Genomic DNA, 19,268 nt, shown 5'->3' on the forward strand with positions numbered 1-19,268 from the left:
GAAAAGGAAAAAGGAAAAGGAAAGGAAAAAGAAAGGAAAGGGAAAGGAAAGGAAAAGGAAAGGAAAAGGAAAGGAAAGGAAAGGAAAGAAAAAAAGAAAGGAAAAGGAAAGGAAAAAGGAAAAGGGAAGGGAAGGGAAAGGAAAAGAAAAGGAAAAGAAAAGGAAAAGAAAAGAAAAGAAAAAGAAAAGAACTAGAAATCCAATATTCTGAAAAGCAAAGCTCCAGTCTGCTGCATCGTATCTATTTTCAGGAGTGCTCTTAATCGCCTTAAAGGTCTCCAAGATGAAAAACGTGTTGATTTTCTAGTATATTGTTATTTTTGCAATGGTTACATAATTTCCCCCTGAAATGTTGACAAGCCCTAAGATTTTTTGAATCCCATAGTGCATAATCAAGCACTCGAATTTCTCTTTTTTGGGCTCCCAAAGGCTTTGATCAATTTTTCACACATAGAACATAGAATAAAAGAACTGGAAGGGACCTTGGAGGTCTTCTAGTCCAACCCCCTATGCTATTTCAGACAGGTGGTTGATCCAATCTCTTGTTAAAAGCCTCCAGTGTTGGAGCATCCACAACTTCTGGAGGCAGGTTGTTCCACTGATTAATTCTTCTTACTGTCAGGAAATTCCTCTTAGTTCTAGGTTGCTTCTCTCCTGGATTAGTTTCCATCCGTTGCTTCTTGTCCTGCGCTCAGGTGCTCTGGAGAATAGCTTGACCCCCTCCTCTTTGTGGCAGCCCCTCAAGTATTGGAACACATGTCACCCCTAGTTCTTCTTTTCATTATACTAACTGGACCTTCCCAATTCCAGCAACAGTTCTTCATATGTTTTAACCTCCTGCTTCCTAATCACATGACACAGACAAGGAATAATGGATGGAAACTGAACAAGGAGAGATTTAACCTGGAAACAAGGAGAAACTTTCTGACAGTGAGAACAATCGACCAATGGAACAGAAGTTGCCCTCGGAAGTTGTGGGAGCTTCATCACTTGAGACTTTCAAGAAGAGATTGGACTGCCATTTGTCAGAAATGGTGTAGGGTCTCCCGCTTGGGCGTGGGGTTGGACTAGATGACCTATAAGGTCCCTTCCAACTCTGATTATCAGTTATCTGACACTGGCCAAGCTCCTGGAAGGGAGCTAATTTTGGTAGATTTAAATGAAAAACATGGGAACTCATGAAGGAATAAAGGTACTTAATAACAAGAGGGATTCTTCTCCCTATTTCCCAGTTGGGCAGCGTTTTTCAATCTTGGCAATTTTAAGATGTGTGAACTTCAACTCCCAGAATTGAAGTCCACCAAGACTTGCTGGCAAATTATGGGTAAATATCTTTAGGCCTAAGGCAGTGCTATGGGAATGAGGTGTCCAGCAGTATGATCGCACAGGGGAAAAACTATTTTTGTGCCTAATTGTTTTCGCATGCACTGGCTTGTAGTGGCGAAATCCCCCCCAGGCTGGCTGGGAAATCGTAGGAGTTGAAATCCATGCAGGCTGATTAGGGAATTCTGGGAGTTGAAGTCCACATAAGGTTGAGAACTACTACATAAGAAGTAGGCAGAAGAGCAGGAAAACTCATAACAGGTCCTGAGCTCACAAAATCGTATCAGTTGCAGAACTTTTAATAAAATAGACTCTTGATTTGCCCATTCCTTCAACCCAGGTCTGGATTAACTATTAAGCAAAATAAATAAATATTTAGGTTAACTAACAAAAGGTGAGTAACGCAAAGTTTCCCAACCGCCCCCCCATCCTTGCCACCATGCTCAATTTTAGATAATATTTTTGTAATTAATCTTTCTCTGACATGTCTGGCTTTATTTTGCATTGTTAAGGAAAGTGTTTACTTTGGTGGGGTGAGCTGCTAAATTTATAAGGGTTGGGTTGAAAGTGTAGGCCAGGTACCATCTTGGTTTCTGTCTCATGGTGTGAGTTTCACTTCCACCAAGTGACACCACTGATAGGTTGTGTGTGTGTGTAAGGCATTGTGTCTCAATGATTGGTCACTTGAAGATGGGTGGACTTCAGTTCTCAGAATTCCCCAGCCAGCCTGACTGAGGAATGCTGGGAGTTGAAGTCCGCACATTTTCATGTTGCTGAAGATGACTGACTGAATCCCTGTCCCAGGCAAGGCCCAGGTAAGAAGAAGCAGGGTTGGGATTTCAATGTTTAAACAACCGGTTCTGTGGGCGTGGCTAGGTGGGCGTGTCCATGTGACTGGGTGGGCATGGCTTTTTCTTTTCTTTTTTTGCAGCGCATCCCCCCGTTTTTTGCCTCCTGGGCCTCAGGGAAGCCTCCTGGGTGAAGCAGTAAGACAGCGAAGGGGATCCCTGCACAGCTGATCATCAGAACAGCTGATCATCAGGAGGGAGAAAAAGAAAAGAAATACCTTAAAGTGCAACTGGGCGGGGGAGAATGCAGTCAGCAATGTCGCGCATGCTCGATAAGGATTGACTGGGCAGGGAGGGCAGGAGAGGGGACAGCCAGGGGCACAATTTGCCAGTTCTCTGAATTGCACAGAATCATAACAACCGGCTCTATAGAACCAGTCCGAACCGGTAGAATCCCACCCCTGAGAAGAAAGCTTCAGATGGATTTCATTTTTATTGCATCATATTCCTGATTATTCCTGGTTACATCTGATCAACTGAGATTAATCAAGGTAGATAAAATTCCTCTACCAAGTAATGTACAAAGTGTCCCTCCATTTCACAAGTTTTCCTTTATTTCGACAGGATCTGAAAAATGCTAACTTCAGCCACAGAAGTTCCAGCAATAAGCCTGTCACTGCCAATGCAGAGATTTCAGAAGCCCGGTCAAGTCTGCAGGATAACCAAACACTTACTCACAGTAGTAACTGTTACAACACCGACACACCTTTGCAAGAAGCAAATGAGATCGGTACATTCCCTAGAGATCTGCTGATTAACAAGACGGTGGATGAGCTTCCGGAAGGTGTGGATCCCACCAAAAAGGAGGTAGGATGGGCTGTCCTGATTAGCATTATGCAATGGAGGGTTCTTCACACAATGTACAATGGTACAGTGTGCAATTTGGGGGATGTTCCCTAGATGTTTGTCCTAAGAAGCCCATGTACTGCATCATAATAACAAGGGAAGGAACCTAGGTCTTCTTGTTCTTTGCAGAGGCTGTGGCTAGGTTTGGGGAGTGTTGTTGACTCTTTCAGAAATGGAACATCTATAGAAGAGAATATTTGTAGCTCGGGGTTGAACCCTGGATTCCTCGGAGTTCTCTGAGCTTAGTGGTATTCTTACAGAGTATTGATGATGTTACCTAGTTTGGTAATGAAACGTCTGCAAGTAAACCACCAAGCTCAGAAGGCCCCAAAGACCCCACAATCTTCTTCTTCTTCCTCCTCCTCCTCTCTGCAAACTCCACTCCCTTCTAGCACTGATGATGTTCCCTAGTTCAGTAATGAAATATCTGCAAGAAAACAGCCAAGCTCAAAGAACACCCCACAGTCCTCCTCTTCCTCTCTTCTGCTTCCTCCTCCTCCTCCTCCTCCCTCCTCCTCCTCCTCCTCCTCCTCTCTGCAAACTCCACTCCTGATGATGATGTTACCTAGTTCAGGAATGAAGCAAGAAAACAGCCAAGCTCAAAGAACACCCCACAGTCCTCCTTTTCCTCTCTTCTGCTTTCTCCTCCTCCTCCTCCTCCCCCTTCTCCTCCTCCTCTCCTCCTCCTCCTCTCTGCAAACTCCACTCCCTTCTAGCACTGATGATGTTCCCTAGTTCAGTAATGAAATATCTGCAAGAAAACAACCAAGCTCAAAGAACACCCCACAGTCCTCCTCTTCCTCTTTTCTGCTTCTTCCTCCTCCTCCTCCTCCTCCTCTCTGCAAACTCCACTCCTGATGATGATGTTACCTAGTTCAGGAATGAAGCAAGAAAACAACCAAGCACCCCACAATGATGTATCTGAGTCTTTTTCACACACAACATATGGGTTAGTGATTGCGGTTCTAGTCTGGTAGCCTCTGGAAAAGGGCCGTGCCAACTTCTCTATTGAGAAGTCTTCCTCAGGTGACAGGCAGAGGTGGTATTCAACCGGTTCACACCAGTTCACGTGAACCGGTAGCACTGCTTTGCCATGGGTCGCCCATGTCATCCACTTGCCCCAATTGCTCTCCTAGCTTTCCCTACCATGTGGCAGCCACAGTGCAGCTCGGGCAGATGTCCTTCAGCTGCTGCACATGCGCACTGCGTGTGCATCTGCTACACATGCAGTGCGCATGTGCAGCAGCCCCGGGACATCCAGCAACCTGCTCGCCCTCCCGGAGCACACTTTCTTCTTTCTCCCGGCGGACACGCCTTTTCCAGCCCAGCCCGGTCCGGCAAGCCAGCAAGCCAACACCCCCTTGTTGCGAGATGCCTGCAGCTGCTGCATGTTTTTTTCGGTGCAGCTGGAGTCCAGCCCCACCCAAAAAAGCATGCCGCCTCTTTCGCAGCACAAGAAGCCTCCCCAACAAGCTGGCTGCTCTTTTCCTCCTCGGCCATACAGAACAAACAGGCAGAGAAAGAGGAGAGCAGGCAGACTCGGCAGACATTCGCGATCTTTGGTTGTGCTTTTTTTTTGTCAGCCCAAGGTCAGAGGGGGAGGGAAGGTATGTAGGAAATCACCCTGTCTCTGCAGCATCGGTCATGTGACTGAGTGGGCGTGGCCCAACTTGACGTCACTTTCATCAAGGTGACGCAATGACCACCAAGCCACACCCACAGAACAAGCCATGCCCACAGAACCAGTAGTAAAAAAATTTGAATCCCACCACTGGTGACAGAGGAAAAGTTGTGAAGTAAACAGGACTATCCTAAAAATGGCATCTCACCCATCCTTCTATCCCCCTCCACCCCCAGTCATCAGAAACTGATGAAGCTCCTGGAATGAGAAGCAAAACATGTTTTTCTTCTTCTTCCTTAAGGTTAAAAACAGTCCTTCCTTAAGGTTGAAAAAGCACCTTTGAGACAACTATGCCCTCGATGACTGAAAATCTCCAGAGATATAATAGAATTTAAAAATTGTCTTCGGAAAATCTTTTGATTTAGGGGCCACCTCCAAATTCTGAAGGAGAACCCTTCATAGATACAAACTCAATACTCAAAAAAACTCAAAAACATGGAATACTCTACCTGACTCTGTAGTTTCTTCCCAAAAAACCCCAAAAACTTTAATTTTAGACTGTCTACTCACCCCATTCCTAAAAGGTCTGTAAGGGGGCTTGCATAAGCACACCAGCGTGTCTACCGTCCCTGTCCCACTGTTCCCATTTTATTCGTATCCATTTCATGTATTAATAATCATGTTCATACTTATATCTGTGATCTAACACATGCTAGACAAAATAAAGAAATAAAAATAAATTAAAACCCTATATTTGTGGAATTCATCCTAGGAGAGCATTTATAGCGCATGCGAATGTGGCCGATATATTGATTTTTGGAAAGGAGCATAATTTTCAAAGTTTGGAGTTGTAGGGGTGCTACATAATCCTCTTCCAAAAACTCCACCCCCAACTAGGGCCAAAAGATGTTCTGCATTTTAAGACGTTCTTTCTAACACAGCCAGGAAACGTCTTATCAGTTTCAGCAAGGGAGATGCTCTCTCCAGAAGTGTGCTAAACCAAGTTCCAATTTGAGAATCATTTGCAGATAGTCCTCAACTTACAAATCATTCATTTAGTGACCGTTCAAAGTTACAATGGTACTGGGGGGGAAAAGTGGTATGACTGTTTTTCACGTACCCATGGCAGCATCCCCATGATCACATGATGACTATTCAAACATTTGGCAACTGGCATGTACTTATGACGGTTGCATTGTCTCAGAGTCATATAATCCCCTTTTGCAAACTTCTGACATCAAAGTCAATGGGGAAGCCAGTTTCACTTAATAACCGTATTACTAGCTTAACAACTGCAGTGATTCACTTAATAACTGCAGCCAGAAATGTTGTAACATGAGGCAAAACTCACTGAACAAACAGTCGTATGTCGCCTTTTTCAGTGCCATTGTGACTTAGAATGGTCATTAAATGAAGGGTTGAAAGTCAAGATCTACCTCTTATTATTTATTTTGTTAGTAAAAGAAGAATATCTCAATAAAGGGGGTTATATTTTTTGTTGTTGTTCTCTTTGCAGTACTTCCTATCTGATGCAGAATTTTTTGATATCTTTGGGAAGACAAAAGATGCATTTTACCAGATGCCTACATGGAAACAGCAAAACGAGAAGAAACAACTCGGATTGTTTTGAACAAAGGGACGGATAGTTGGTGACACCTGAAAACAGGATTGTTTGCAAGGCAGGGCACAAAGGTTAAGATGGGGCCACAAATTTATCTTAGAACTGTCAATGCAGGTAAAAAATTGATGGAACTTTGATCGCTCGGTGGCTATACCATCTTGGCTGTTTTGACTTCCTGACTCAGAAAGAAGATGGATCTTGGAAGAGAGTTTCCCAAATTTCAAAAGGACAATTTTAAAAATAAAGTCTTCTAGAAATCTGTATGGTCAACAATAATCTTAATGAAAATGATTTCCTAATTTTTCTCAACTGAGAAAACAGTAACTTCCCCGTCCCCACTACAAAATTGTTCCATTATTTGCATAAGAAATACATGAAGGTTTCTCTCAATTGTTGTTTATTTTTTTAAAAAATATTTTATTTAGGTGTTCTACATAAATGGAAGCAAAATGAAGCCATTGTTTGGGGGATGACTGGCATAAAGAGATAGTTGCATCATTGTATGTGAAAATATTTGACTTTCTACATGTCTGAAATTGGGGTGGAATTGGGAGAAGTGAAATGCACTGAGTAAAACTCAAGACATATTTTTAGATGCCAAACAGAAATATGGAAAGGACTCAGAAACCTGTAGTTAGGTGATAATACATATCCTTGGTCAGTTTTGCACATACAGATAGTTCTTGAGTTATGACCACGATTGAGCCCAAATTTTGTGTTGTTAAATGAAACATTTGTTAAATAACTTGGTCAAAATTCAAAATTGGTGGGATTCAAATTTTTTTACTCCTGGTTCTATGGGTGTGGTGGGGAAGGATACTGCAAAATCCCCAAATCCCCAAATTCTTGGTGGGCGTGGCAGGGGAAGGATACTGCAAAATCCCCATTCCCTCCCCACCTTACTAACCTGCTTTCCAGCTCCATTCTCCTGTGCAAGGCGACCCAGGAGACCCAGCCAAAAGAAGATCAGCTGGGACTCGGGAGGCAGAGAATAGATGGGGCGGAGCCAGTCAGAGATGGTATTCGGAACTACTCAAAATTTCTGCTACCAATTCTCCAGAACTGGTCAGAACCTGGTCAGAACTGGTCAGAACCACCTCTGCTTTTGCCCCATTTTATGACCTTTCTTGCCACAGTTGTTAAGTGAATCACTGCAACATAAGTTGTTAAGTGAATCTGGCTTCCCCATTGAGTTTGCTTGTAAGAAGGTCACAAAAGGGGATCACATGACCCCGGGAACACTGCGACCGCCGTAAATATGAGCCAATTGTCAAGCGTCCAAATTTTGATCACATGATTACGGGGATGCTACAAAGGTTGTAACTGTGAAAAACGGACATATGTCACTTTTTCGGTGACTTGAACTGTCACTAAATGAATTGTTGTAAGTTGAGGACTATCTGAAAAGGTAACATCAAGTCTCTCAAATTCATTCCATACAAATCGTGGTTAATTCATTCTCTCTCATTCTTACAAAGCCAAATTATTTTTCTTTAAATTATCTCCCTGGGTACTGGAAGCCATAACCCAGGCTGTGGAGAGTCAGACGCAACTTAGCGACTGAACCACAAAAGTTCAAAGGTCACTTTTATTAAGAGTGTAGTATGGCTTAATCAATCCTTTTGCACCTTTCTCTGGCCATGTAATGGTGAAATTAGCTGACTTGATCCCATGAGGATCCTATTGGATAATTCATCTTCCAACAATATTTCTCAACCTCAGCAAACTGAGAATGCATGGACTTCAACTCCCAGAATTCCCTGGCCAACACACTGCCTGGGGAATTATGGGAATTGAAAGCCACCCTCATCTTCCAAGTTGATAAGGTTGAGATATACTGGTGTAATGGAAGTCACTGAATTTCGGCGGATCGTGGGGTTGATTTTCTGGAGTGCTGTCCAGGATATCATTGATATATATGATCCTGAGTCCACTTCCATCGGCCACATATTTCCATCAATCTTCACTTCTGTGAGGAATTTGTCACATTCCATAGTACCTGTGTGTACTACACGAGTGTGATTGTAGCCACCTATTGTGTGGTGTGTTTCTTCTTCCCGGCCGCCATCTTGTCTTTTAAATTTCGCGCCAAATGTCTTCTGACTCTTGTAATGTTTGTTCGGGGAGTATGTTCTTCGGCTTGGAGTGTCAGCCGGTTGGCTGGCTCTGCAGGTGTCCGCAATGTGGCCTTTTCTCTCGCATCGCCTGCAGATCACTTCTTTAAAACGGCAGGTGGAGCGAGGGTGGTTTCCCTGGCAGTTTCCACATGGTTTGCTCCCCTTTCCATTTTCGGATTTACTGGTTCTTACCCGATGAACATCCTCCTTTTCGCTGTCGCTGCTCTCGGAGCCGGATTCTGTTTTCATCCCATTCATTACCAAACTCTGGTTGAATCTTCCCATGTATGAAGACCACTTCTCTTTGGCTGGGTCGAATGGGATGGATAGGGATCGATGGGCCATGTTGGTTCGCTGTCGGTCTGAATGGTCAGCTGGAAAATGGTTGCGGTGCCCCGCGAGGTCCTTTGTCTTCCTTAGTATCCCACCTTTGTTGCCATTGTTAGATAGGTGTAGCAAGGAGGGAACGGACCAGCAGTGTAGAGAATTCTTTATTTCAAACTGGTTAAAAAGCAAAAATTGCAGCCAGCGCTGGCTTTTTATAGTCGGTGTCGTCCAATACTTCGGCCACTGATGGATCTCCGATATTCCCGCCAGTGGCTGAAACCAATAAGTGGAGTCTGACATCAGACTCCACTTTGCACCTGACGTGGATGACGTGGTATATGTAGATGTAACGTCATGCATATTTAACAATATCCTTGTCTGGACGACTGGTAGGGAAAAACCCAGGCGTATCAACAACCACAACCTTCCTGCCATTCAGCTGCGCCTCCTCCTTTTGGCATGTTTTTGTTACTGACCAAAGGGCCCACCCAGACTCAAAAACTTCCCTCCCCATGACTGTGTTTCCCGTCACACTTATCCCAGTTCCGGTTCTGCCCACCAGGATGATCCTCTGTTCAGGCCCTGCAACCCAAAGGGGAGAGGAGCGAAAAAGGGTCAACAGCATATGGCCATCGTAGCCTGTCCCTCCACCCAGGACAACGACTTCCACCTCCTCTACCCACCCATCCACCCCCAGAGGCCAAGACTTTACCTGGGATGCCTCCAGTCATTTCCAGATACATCGCACAGCACAAAAGCCGGGGATTTCTGCATGAAAAGCAAACCAGAGTCAGACAAAGGAGAGGCTGCCTGGCAGGAAGGTTGCAAGGAACTCCCCTCCCTCAAAAGACACAGGGAGGAACTGGAGGGGGGTAAAGAAGGGCCACCCCCTCCTCACTGCCCTTGAGGCTGACCCCTCTGATCTTTTCCCCACCCCTTTTTTATGCAGCCCTTCAATTCTTGGAGTCCTGCAATTTGGGGATTTCAGGAACGGTGGGCTTGATGTCGGAAGTGGCAGTTCTCCACAGCCAGCTCCGTTCTGGAAGGGACCCTGTTCTCTGGACCTTTGTCTGCTCTGCTGCAGCCCTGCAGGTGTCAGACTATTCTACTCCCCCCCTCCTCCCCCTGCAAATTACCTCAGCAGGTCTCCCGATAGAACAGGTGCAAGTGATTGCCTCGCTCCATTGATCGAGCACTTCTTGAGTCACAGCTGCACATCGGAATTGGTACTGAAGATTTAGGTGGACATCTTCCAGGGTGAATTGATCCTTAGGGCCTTCTTGTTGAAGACTTTTCCAATTGTCTCCTGGAATCCGATACTCCACCTGGTATCTGGAGACTGAAGATTTCCCGATGGCTACTGGATTAATACTTATCTGGAAACTATTTGGGTGCACTTGCTCAACCTTAGGAGGGGGAGGTCTTCTAAGAAAAGCTTCCAGCTCCTGATGTTCCTTGAGGACCTCCAGGGTCAAGGTTAAACTTTTGGTTTCCAGCATCTTTAATGAGTCAAAGAAATCCTTCATGCTCTCACTGCTCATTTTCCAGAACATTTTAGCAGCAGCATTAGGGCTTCCTCTGTTTTCTCGGGGAGCAAAGAGGGCTGAATGGTTGAATCTGAAGTGCTGAGGGATTCCCAACTCGTCCTGAGCACATGGCAGGTCAGCCTCCTTGAGGGCCTCCAGGACAGGTGGGGTCCCCCCATCCACAAAGGTGATCAGGAGTTGGACGTTATCCTTCAGGTCTCTTCCCAATATGGAGAGCATGGAATCAAAGACGCACTTCTGGGCATGAGCTGAATAGGAAGAAAGGCCTGGGCCATGAAGCAGATGGCATCCACGTGGTCAATGCCCCCTGGGGTGGAGAAAAACTCCGGGAGCTGCTTCTCCACCAGTTTGTCTTGCTCTGCATCTCTTGTTCCTCCAAATCCTGGTGTGTCAATGATGGTGAGAGAATGGGGAATTTGGAAACCCTTCTGATGATTCACCACATAGGCTGTGACTTCAGACATCCTACTTCCAGCTTCGCTTCTCTGGGTGGTTTCATGAATGAGTTTGAATCTGAAATTATCTTCCCACTGGACACCCAGGATATTATTGGTCATCCTGTTGATCAGAGTGGTTTTCCCACATACTGTTGCTCCCATCACCAGGATCACTTTGTTGGGCATTTCTGGGTTCTCCTTTCCAAGCTGGTACATGAGACAGGAGGTGGAGGCACCTGAGGGGACTTTCTTCAGAGGAAGGGCAAAGACTAATGGCTTTCTGTCCTCCACCAGGGAACTTTCCTGAAGGAACTGGTGAGCTACGTTTCCTCCATCCTCCTCCTCCAGTGATGTGGAGACCTCCAGCTCCTCGCTGGGGACACTCAGAGCTCCATTATCACACAGGGGCAGACTTCCGGTTTGCAAGGCTTCGGCGGCGGCAGGAATCTGCGATTGTGCACGGTTTCTGCTGCGCTCGCCGCTGGAGTGCCCCCGATCCAGCCAGATTTGGGGGCTAATAGTTACCCCGTAGAGGTAAGTGAAGACAGGGGAGATCCAGCAGGGGTCCGGGGGAATCACAACCCCCCTCCTTAGCTGGCTTAACTCCCTTTTCCGAAAGTGGTGGAGCGGTGGTCAGCAATGGTTGCCACAAAGAAGCTTTCATCCAGAATAAGAATGTGCAGGAGGAAGCTGAGAAAGTGAAAGCTCTGGCTGACCGGGATAATAAGTAGCATTTAAATACCCTGGAATTTGAATTTCAGTATCACACAGGGCCAACACCCATATTCTGTACATCATTTGGGACTTCAGACTTTCAATGGGATAAAATTCTGTTTTCCTCTCTGTCCTTTTTTCATTCCACTACTTCATCCCAGCTCCAGCCTCCACTGTTCTGTACTCCACCTTGTACTGCATGACCACAATTCCTGAGGCAACAATTCTGGGACTCATCCAGGCCATAGAGATGATAGAAGATGCTGCAGTGACCTTTGTTAACTTTTCAGGAGGGCTGGTGGGAAGGGTCTTTATGGGTGGGCTCAAATCACTGGTTTTACTAAGGCCTACCTTGCAACAAGCAGCATACTGGGACTGGGACTCTATGTTTGGAGGCAGATATTTCAGCAGGAACAGCTCCTCGGTGTCCTCTGTCTTCATGGTTTTCCAGTTTTCTTCCTCTGCAACTTCCCCTACCATCTTGTACTCTACTGGATAGTTGGAGATGGCAGCCCTTCCATGTTCAGCTGGCTGAAATTTTAGCTGAATGCTGTTGTGTTTCACTTCACCAATCAGGAAAGGGAGAGGTTTGAGGGCAACTCAAAGTTCTTGCTGACCAGATCCCCATCTTCATAAAGATATATTGAGGCTCCCGGGTTGTCCACATCTGGGATTGAGGCCACCACAAAGCGGACCTCCTCATTTGATTGTTTGATACTGAAAAAGTCTTTGATGGACTTGGCAGCTTGGCGAGCATTGCGGGTCTACTCCTTGTCCTCAAACCAGGCCCGGCCTTTCTTCACCACAAGACTGGACCTTGTTGACTTCACTGATTCTGGCAAGAATTGTTCCCGAAGCCAGTCCTGTAAACTCAACAGAAATGGCTCCTCTTCATGTAAGGAAGTGAATACAAAGGAGACCACATATAAATTCTGGGGGTCCAGAACTATTTCTTCCAGATAGTTCTGAGATGAGATAACTTGTATTTCACTTAGAATAGTCAGATAAGGTTTGACAAAGTTCATTTCTTTTTTTTTCTTTTTTTGGTGTCCAGAAATTCATGGAGTCTTTGGCTGTTGAAGGGCGACTGGTTGATGGACATCAAGTCCCTTCCTCCTGCCCTCCTCCCCGGATGGAAGGCAACACTCTGGACAGCTCTTTCTGGAAAGTCTGCCTGTGTTGTTGGCACAGATCGTTGAACTCTTGGATCTTCTGTTTGATCTCAGGGAAGGTCTCGGTGATGGGATTCTTGGCTAGATCATTGCTTTGCATCTGGCTTTCGTTGAGTTCCTCCAAGATCTTTTTAGAATCAAATATCAACGCTAGGCTGATCTCATGGACCATCTTAGCTGCTCTGGTGTCCAGCTTGGTCAGAAGGTAGAGCCAGATCCTCATAGGCACAGCCTTCTCCCCATCTTCCCCTAACAATTTTGGGAGAGTTTCATAAACTTTCATGACATCTTGGAAAGTCACTGGATTTTTCTTCAAAGAATAGTCTCCGTGGAACTTGCACCTGAACTTCAGAGCATTCTCTTTCTCCTCCTCAGTCAGTTGGACCTCTGCTTCTCCTCCAATAGATATTTCCTTCATGAGTGTAGTGTGGAGTTTTCCTTCTATATTTTTTACCATCTCCACTGAAGAGACTTCTCGGTCAAAGACAAAAAATGCCTGGGCTCCATAGAGGATGGCGGTGACCATGTGGCGGTGACCATGTGCCAAGCTCAAAGACGGCTGGTTGAGAGACATTCTGCCTTCCTAGGTGGCTCATTGTCAGCTGTTCATACCTGGTGGTGGCTTTGTGCTGAATGGTGACTCTGGCCTGTTGCTTGGACTTCTTGGTGTCATGAAGATAATCTGCTGACCCTCCCACTTCAACCAGCCCTCCCAGGAAGTTGGCCTTGAGGGAGGCTGAGATGTTCAGAGCAGAGATGTTGTCATCAATGGTGTCGGATTCTATGATTTCAGTAGCTGTCTTGGGGTGAGGCTTGATGGTCAGGTCCTTCTGAAGAGAGCTGTAATCCCAAAGGGTGATGCCAGAAGAAAACATGGTCATAAATTGAACACCGTCTTCCAAAACACCTGCAGCTGGGCAGAGGAGCTCCAGAGAGATGGGACAAAGGAGACACCATTTCCTCTCGTGCGCTCCTACATTTGATCTGACTGGACATCACCAAAGAAGCTTCCTGCCTGTTTTGCACAATAACAAAAACCCCAAAGGCTTTTGACTGAGTAGAGGGGAATGGGAATTGCTATGCACCTCTGGATCTCCAGCCAGATTTACCACTCCCTGGAGAAACTATGATTTTCATCACATGTTCTAATGCATCTTCTCTGTTGAGACACACCTGCACATCCCTCACTTCACCACTCTGTGTGAGATCTGAACTCCTTTTTGAAACCATTTTCCAAACTATTTCAGTGACTTTGGTCCAGGAGGGGAAAACTCATGCCATGAGTGGCAGTCAAGGGTGCCCTGCTGTGTGCCTGGCCAAAGGGTGGATATGCTTTCCCAGACAGAATTCCCTACTTGCCTAGCTGCTATTGTGTTTCCCTGGAAAATAAGACCTACCCTGAAAATAAGTCCTACCCTGATTTTTTGGGGGGTGGGTGGGCTTGATATAAGTAAGACACCCTCTGAAAATAAGCCCTAGTGCTTATTTTAGGACCCGGAAGAAAATAAGACCAGGTCTTATTTTCGGGGAAACCATATTAGCAGACCACGGGCCCAATTCTGAAGTGTCCCTGGGCTGAGCCTGTGCATGGATGGCAGCCTCAGTCTTCTTCCCTCCAGAGTTTCCCACAGGACACGCCCATCCGCCTCCTTCTCTTCCGGCTCCTACCTGGGATGAGGTTATCCTTGCGGCAGTCGTACAGCATCCCCAGCTGGAAGGGGCGGCCCAGGGCTGGGGTCTCAGTGGCATCCTCGGCCTGGGCCACGTTCGGCTCCTGTGTGTCACTGACGCTTCTGGTTCTCTGTAAGAGAGAAAAAACATCTGGAAGACACTACAACTGACTGATGACTCCCTGGAGGACGCAGGTTGTGGGCACAATCCGCACACCACCCACTGATGGTGGTCCACATTCTGGGTGTCAGAATTCCAGCGATCGCCCTAATTAAATCATGAGCCTTGAGCCAAACTTCAAAAAACTTCAAAGATTGTATTAGAAGCAACATACTGGCATGATCTGCATGAAGCTGACTCTGAGATTGACAATCTCCTATGACAACTTGAATTGGAGATTTATATTGATGCAAATGAAGGAAATGGAATTTGGGGATAGATTTATACATACGATTAAGACTATACATTATGGACAGTATGTGAAGGTATTGGTTAATGGAGAAATGACTGAAAACATTCTTATTGAGAAAGGAAGAAGACAGGGGTGCCTCTTGTCTCCATTGTTGTTCATTTTAACTTTAGAAGTGTTAAATAGAATTGCAAGGGAAGACAAAGAAATAAAAGGGATGGAAATAAGAAAAGAGGTATACAAATTACAGGCATTTGCAGATGATTTTATATTTTATATTAGAAGAACCTCTAAGAATAGGAACTAAGTTGAGAAGTAGAATAGAAGAATATGGGGAAATGGCTGAACTGACAATAAATAAAGGGGAAACAAAAATATTGGTGAAAAATATGACAGAGAAACAGAAAAAAGAACTGACAAAAGCTATAGATATTCAGATAGTTAAATACTTAGAAATATAACTGATATCAAGGGGTGGAACAAAGAAAATAACTATTATAAACAGAAACAACAGATTAAAACAGAGTTAGAAAAATAGGGCAATATGGAAAAATAGCAGCGATTAAAATGAATATATTGCCCAAAATATTATATCTGTTCCAGACAATTCCAATTAAGATAGAGAAAAAAAATACTTTGAGAATATTAATAAATTGGTGTTGAAATATATATGGCAAGGGAAAAAAACAAGTATCAACATTAAAATGCTACAGGATGTTAGAATTAAAGGAGGCTTTGGTTTACCTAATTGGGAGATTTACTATCAGGCTACGGTTTTGACATGGATGAAAGAATGGATATTATTGAGAAATAAAAGATTGTTAATGTTGGAAGGACATGATTTACAAATGGGGTGGCATGCGTTTTTATGGTATAGAAAAGGGAAAACACATGGGTATTTCCAGAGACATATGGTCAGAGATGCATTATTACATATGTGGTTAAAAACACAAGAGCAACACTATATGAAGATACCAGTCTGGTTGTCAACAATAGAAGCGTTTGTATTTCCAAATGTGTGTAAAATGGGGAATGTTACTAGATATAAAGATATCTTAAATGAAAAGGGTGAGCTCAAAACAAAACAAGAATGAACAAGGACTAGATATAGAATGGTATTCGTATCTGCAGATACAAACAAGGTATGAAAAAGATATTAAAGATGAAAGGATTGAGAAAGAGTTGACAGAACTGGATAAAATACTAATGAGAACAGAGGATAAATCGATTGAAAGATTATACTGTCATTTACTGGGTGTCAAGTTGGAAGAAGAACAAGTCAAAGAAACAATGAATGCATGGGCAAACATTTTTTTGGATATGCTATAGAATTAGAAAAATGGCAGAAATTATGGAATAGGAATTATAAATTGACAATTTCGACAGCATATAAGGAAAATTCGTATGAGATGTTTTACAGGTGGCACATAGCACCAGCAAAACTAGCGAAAATGTTCAAAGATAAATCAATGAAATGCTGGAAATGTCGCCAAACGCCAGGAACATATTATCATATGTGGTGGTCTTGCACAAAGGCTATAAGATATTGAACTAAAATACACACGTGGTTAGAAAAAAATGATTAAACGACATTTAAAACCTGAAATATTCCTAGTAGGAATGGTACCAGAAAGTTATAGTAAAGAAAAGATTGGTTTTACATGTTTTAACAGTGGCTAGAATTGTATTTGCCCAAAAGTGAAAAAGTGATAAAATACCGACAGAAGAAAAAAAATATTTGAAAAAATATTTGAATCTGTGAAAATGAATAGACTGACACTAGAAATTAAAGAAAAAGAAAAAACTGAATACTATATGGTGTGGAATCAGTTTTATCAATGGATAGAAAATAGAACAAGTTGAAATAGATTTGATGTATTTATAGATAAATTAGCGTAATAGATATATACGATATTACTGTTTATATGGGAATGTGATTATTGCTGCATTGCTGAATTTGACAAGAAAAACATTTATAAATGGTTAAATAATTGTAACAATATTATCATCTATATGGGAATGTGATTATTGTTGTATTGTTAGATCTGATGGGAAGAATATTATTCATAATGGTTAAATAACTGGAATGTATACTTAATCGACGCATGATTGAAATGGAGTGGATTTGCCGTACATAAAAAACAATTTTAAAAATTTATTGAAAAAAGAGAGAGAAGAAACTTCTGGAGGACGCCAGAACTGCCCGATGAGTCTCCGAAAGGATGCAGGATGCGGGCACAAGACGCACTCCACTCACTGATGGCGGTTTGGTTTGTCAAGGAATTCCGCAGCCTGTTTCCAAATGGAGTCAGAAAACTGTGACATGAAGTTTTATATCAATGAATATATATTTCCAATATATGGCAGACGAGATGGCCATGGAAGCAGGAGCATCATGAAGTAAATCATCAGGTAAACCCCAGAATAGCAGACACAGAAGAAAAAGGGCGGGAAAACAAGAAACTCCCCCTTCTCCCCCAGCATCCAATCATAACATAGATTGCCTCAGGCAGCGACTCACCATGCCTTCCAACCAATCAGCGACAATCGTGTGCTCTGCCCCAGTGTACACTTTACTGTTCAAGTCATTAAATTAAATATCTTAGAACAGGGGTGTCAAATTCACATCATCACATCGTCCTCACATGACGTATCGGGACGTTCCCCCCCCCTTTGCTAATGTGGGTGGATGTGGGTGGCCTCAGGTCGTGAGTTTGACACCCGTGTCTTAGAACCACTCCAATTTTATAGCTGGACAGCATTTAAACCAAGTTGCTCCACAAGATCTTTGTGTCTTTGTATCCTCCATGGCTTTGTGATGACATCAGCCAAATTGTTTTCTGATGGAGAATAAATTAGTTCTATTGAGTGGTGGGCTGCAAACTTTTTAAACAACTGGTTCTCGGGCTGGGTAGGCGTGGCCGGTTGGTCATGTGATGGGGTGGGAAACATCACTTGTCACACCCAGCCCCGCCTCCTGGCCACTCACTTCAAAGGCAGAGGTAGGATTCAGCCGGTTGGGGCTAATCCCATCACTCGCTGGCCCCACCCCCACCCTTTTTTCAGCCTGTCCATTTTTTGGGCTGTTTTCAATTTTTGGGCATTTTCAGGGTGTTTTTTCAGGCCGTTTTTGAAAACTAGTCTGAAAACAACTCAAAAAACGGCCTGAAAACAGCCCCCAAAGAGGCTAATTTCTCTATTTTTTCCCAGATGATTAGTGGACCGGAGGTTAAAAATAGCAAGAACGGTTGCTGGAACTGGGTATGTCTAGTCTGATGAAAAGAAGGACCAGGGGAGACATGACAGCAGTGTTCCAATATCTCAGGGGCTGCCAGAAAGAAGAGGAAGCCAAGCAGGAGAAGGCAAGACAAGAAACAAGGGATGGGAAATCATCAAGGAGACAAGCAACCTGGAATGAAGGTGTAACTTCCTAACAGGGAGGACAAATAACCAGTGGAACAGCCGGCCACTAGAAGTTGTGGGTGCTCCAACACTGGAGGTTTTTTCAAAAGAGATTGAACAGGCAGTTATTTGAAAGGGACTAGCAGGAGATTCAACTAGAGAAGACAAAGTCTGATCCCCCACCCTCCACCCTCCCCAGGAGAGCCAGAATTTGGCATCTCAATGGAAAAGCTCCCAGGAGGGAAGAGTGTTATATTGGTAGATCGGTCCCAAGAAGAGATGCGAGGCAAGTGACTTTTAAAAGCTCTTTTTATTGTAAGGTAGATCGGCTTGCTAGGCTTGGATCGGCGGCGGCTTATATTGGTCTTGCACAGGGCGCCGCAGCCAATGACAGCCGTTCAAATCTCCCGCGATTGGCTCAGCCAATCGCGGTTGCTTCGTAATGGCCAATCAGTGCTGCACACTTGACCAATCCGAGTGCTGTGCATTTTAGCCAATCAGAACGCAGGGTTACAAGAATGCAAATACAGAACACCCCTCCCCTCTTGGTTCGGTCCTACGTAATGTAGTCCCATAAGTCTACTGGACCTGCGCAGGTTAGTTGTCTCTTGGTCTCCGGCCGGTTCGGTCGGGGTCTGTGCTGCTCCCTGCCTCATCGATGGAACCACCTGGAAGGGTGAGTCGGGCCTTTCGCCGTAGCTCCCTCCCGGTCTACCCAGTCTGGTCGAGCTGCTGGCTCTGTTGTTCCCGCCTTGTCTTTCTGGGCTGGTCGAGCTGGCTTGGCTGTACCTTCCAGGCGAGGCTTTGGGCTGGTCGTCTGTCGGTGGCTCTGGTGGTGAGTATTGCTGGTTTCTTTCTTATTGGGTTTGTTTGTTTTGTTTGTCAGGGCTTCCTTCTCTTCTTATGTTTGGGTTTCCCCCTCCCTCTTCAGGTTCCTTGTTTCTGTGTGTTTGCGTGTCGATTGTATTTCCCGTGTTAGCTCTCGATCTTAACTGATCGATGTGTCATTTCCATGCTCGTCCGTCGGTTGTTTGTAGCCAGTACGAGCGGGGACCTGTTACCTGGGTTATTGTTGCAGGTACCCAGAGTGGGTCCCCTGTGAGGTTTTTTGCGTATACTGTGTTGCCCGGTGTGAATGTTCGGTGCTTGCTAGATGAGTCGGGGGGGGTTTTCCGGGTTGTATGTGGGGTGTAGCCTGTCTAGTGGGGATCTT

At 44.6% G+C, this 19,268-nt stretch overlaps 3 protein-coding genes and 1 long non-coding RNA gene across 5 annotated transcripts in view; 1 reads left to right on the forward strand and 3 right to left on the reverse strand.

The window, feature by feature from the left end:
* The window catches only part of VILL (villin like), a 70,926-nt gene extending 64,277 nt beyond the window's left edge, over nt 1-6,649 (forward strand). For both annotated transcript variants that reach the window (XM_087946958.1, XM_087946957.1), the window contains exons 19-20: nt 2,736-2,978; nt 6,155-6,649. In XM_087946958.1, the coding sequence (XP_087803084.1) occupies nt 2,736-2,978; nt 6,155-6,268 (357 nt within the window). In that variant the 3' untranslated portion in view covers nt 6,269-6,649. The remainder of the gene's footprint in view (nt 1-2,735; nt 2,979-6,154) is intronic.
* The window catches only part of LOC148128753 (uncharacterized), a 271,070-nt gene that overhangs the window by 237,037 nt on the left and 14,765 nt on the right, over nt 1-19,268 (reverse strand). The gene's annotated exons all lie outside the window — the stretch shown is intronic.
* Nucleotides 9,024-11,099, reverse strand: LOC148128755 (uncharacterized). The gene is made up of 3 exons (XM_087946988.1): nt 9,841-11,099; nt 9,416-9,471; nt 9,024-9,285 (listed from the first exon to the last, which is right to left on the reverse strand). Exons 1-3 carry the CDS (start codon nt 10,467-10,469, stop codon nt 9,056-9,058), a joined length of 915 nt encoding a protein of 304 aa, XP_087803114.1. The 5' UTR covers nt 10,470-11,099; the 3' UTR covers nt 9,024-9,055.
* LOC113419486 (verrucotoxin subunit beta-like) lies at nt 11,498-18,711 on the reverse strand. Its single transcript, XM_087945819.1, is given in 6 exon segments — nt 11,498-12,429; nt 12,432-12,508; nt 12,511-13,102; nt 13,104-13,438; nt 14,245-14,394; nt 18,639-18,711. Coding segments are annotated over 6 exon segments (1,491 nt in total). The 3' UTR covers nt 11,498-12,165.

The sequence above is a fragment of the Notechis scutatus genome, chromosome Z, assembly GCF_049901735.1.
Source record: "Notechis scutatus isolate UNSWTSFEM ecotype Mainland chromosome Z, rNotScu1.2, whole genome shotgun sequence".
Taxonomy (NCBI): Eukaryota; Metazoa; Chordata; class Lepidosauria; order Squamata; family Elapidae; genus Notechis; species Notechis scutatus.

Excerpts from the sequence above, each read along its gene's own strand:
- LOC148128755 (XM_087946988.1), bottom strand. The coding sequence starts at position 10,469 with ATGCTCTCCATATTGGGAAGAGACCTGAAGGATAACGTCCAACTCCTG. Across the intron at positions 9,472-9,840 it reads TCTATCGGGAGACCTGCTGA|AAATCCCCGGCTTTTGTGCT; the intron begins GGTAATTTGCAG and ends CTTTTCATGCAG. Across the intron at positions 9,286-9,415 it reads AATGACTGGAGGCATCCCAG|GGCCTGAACAGAGGATCATC; the intron begins GTAAAGTCTTGG and ends TTTGGGTTGCAG.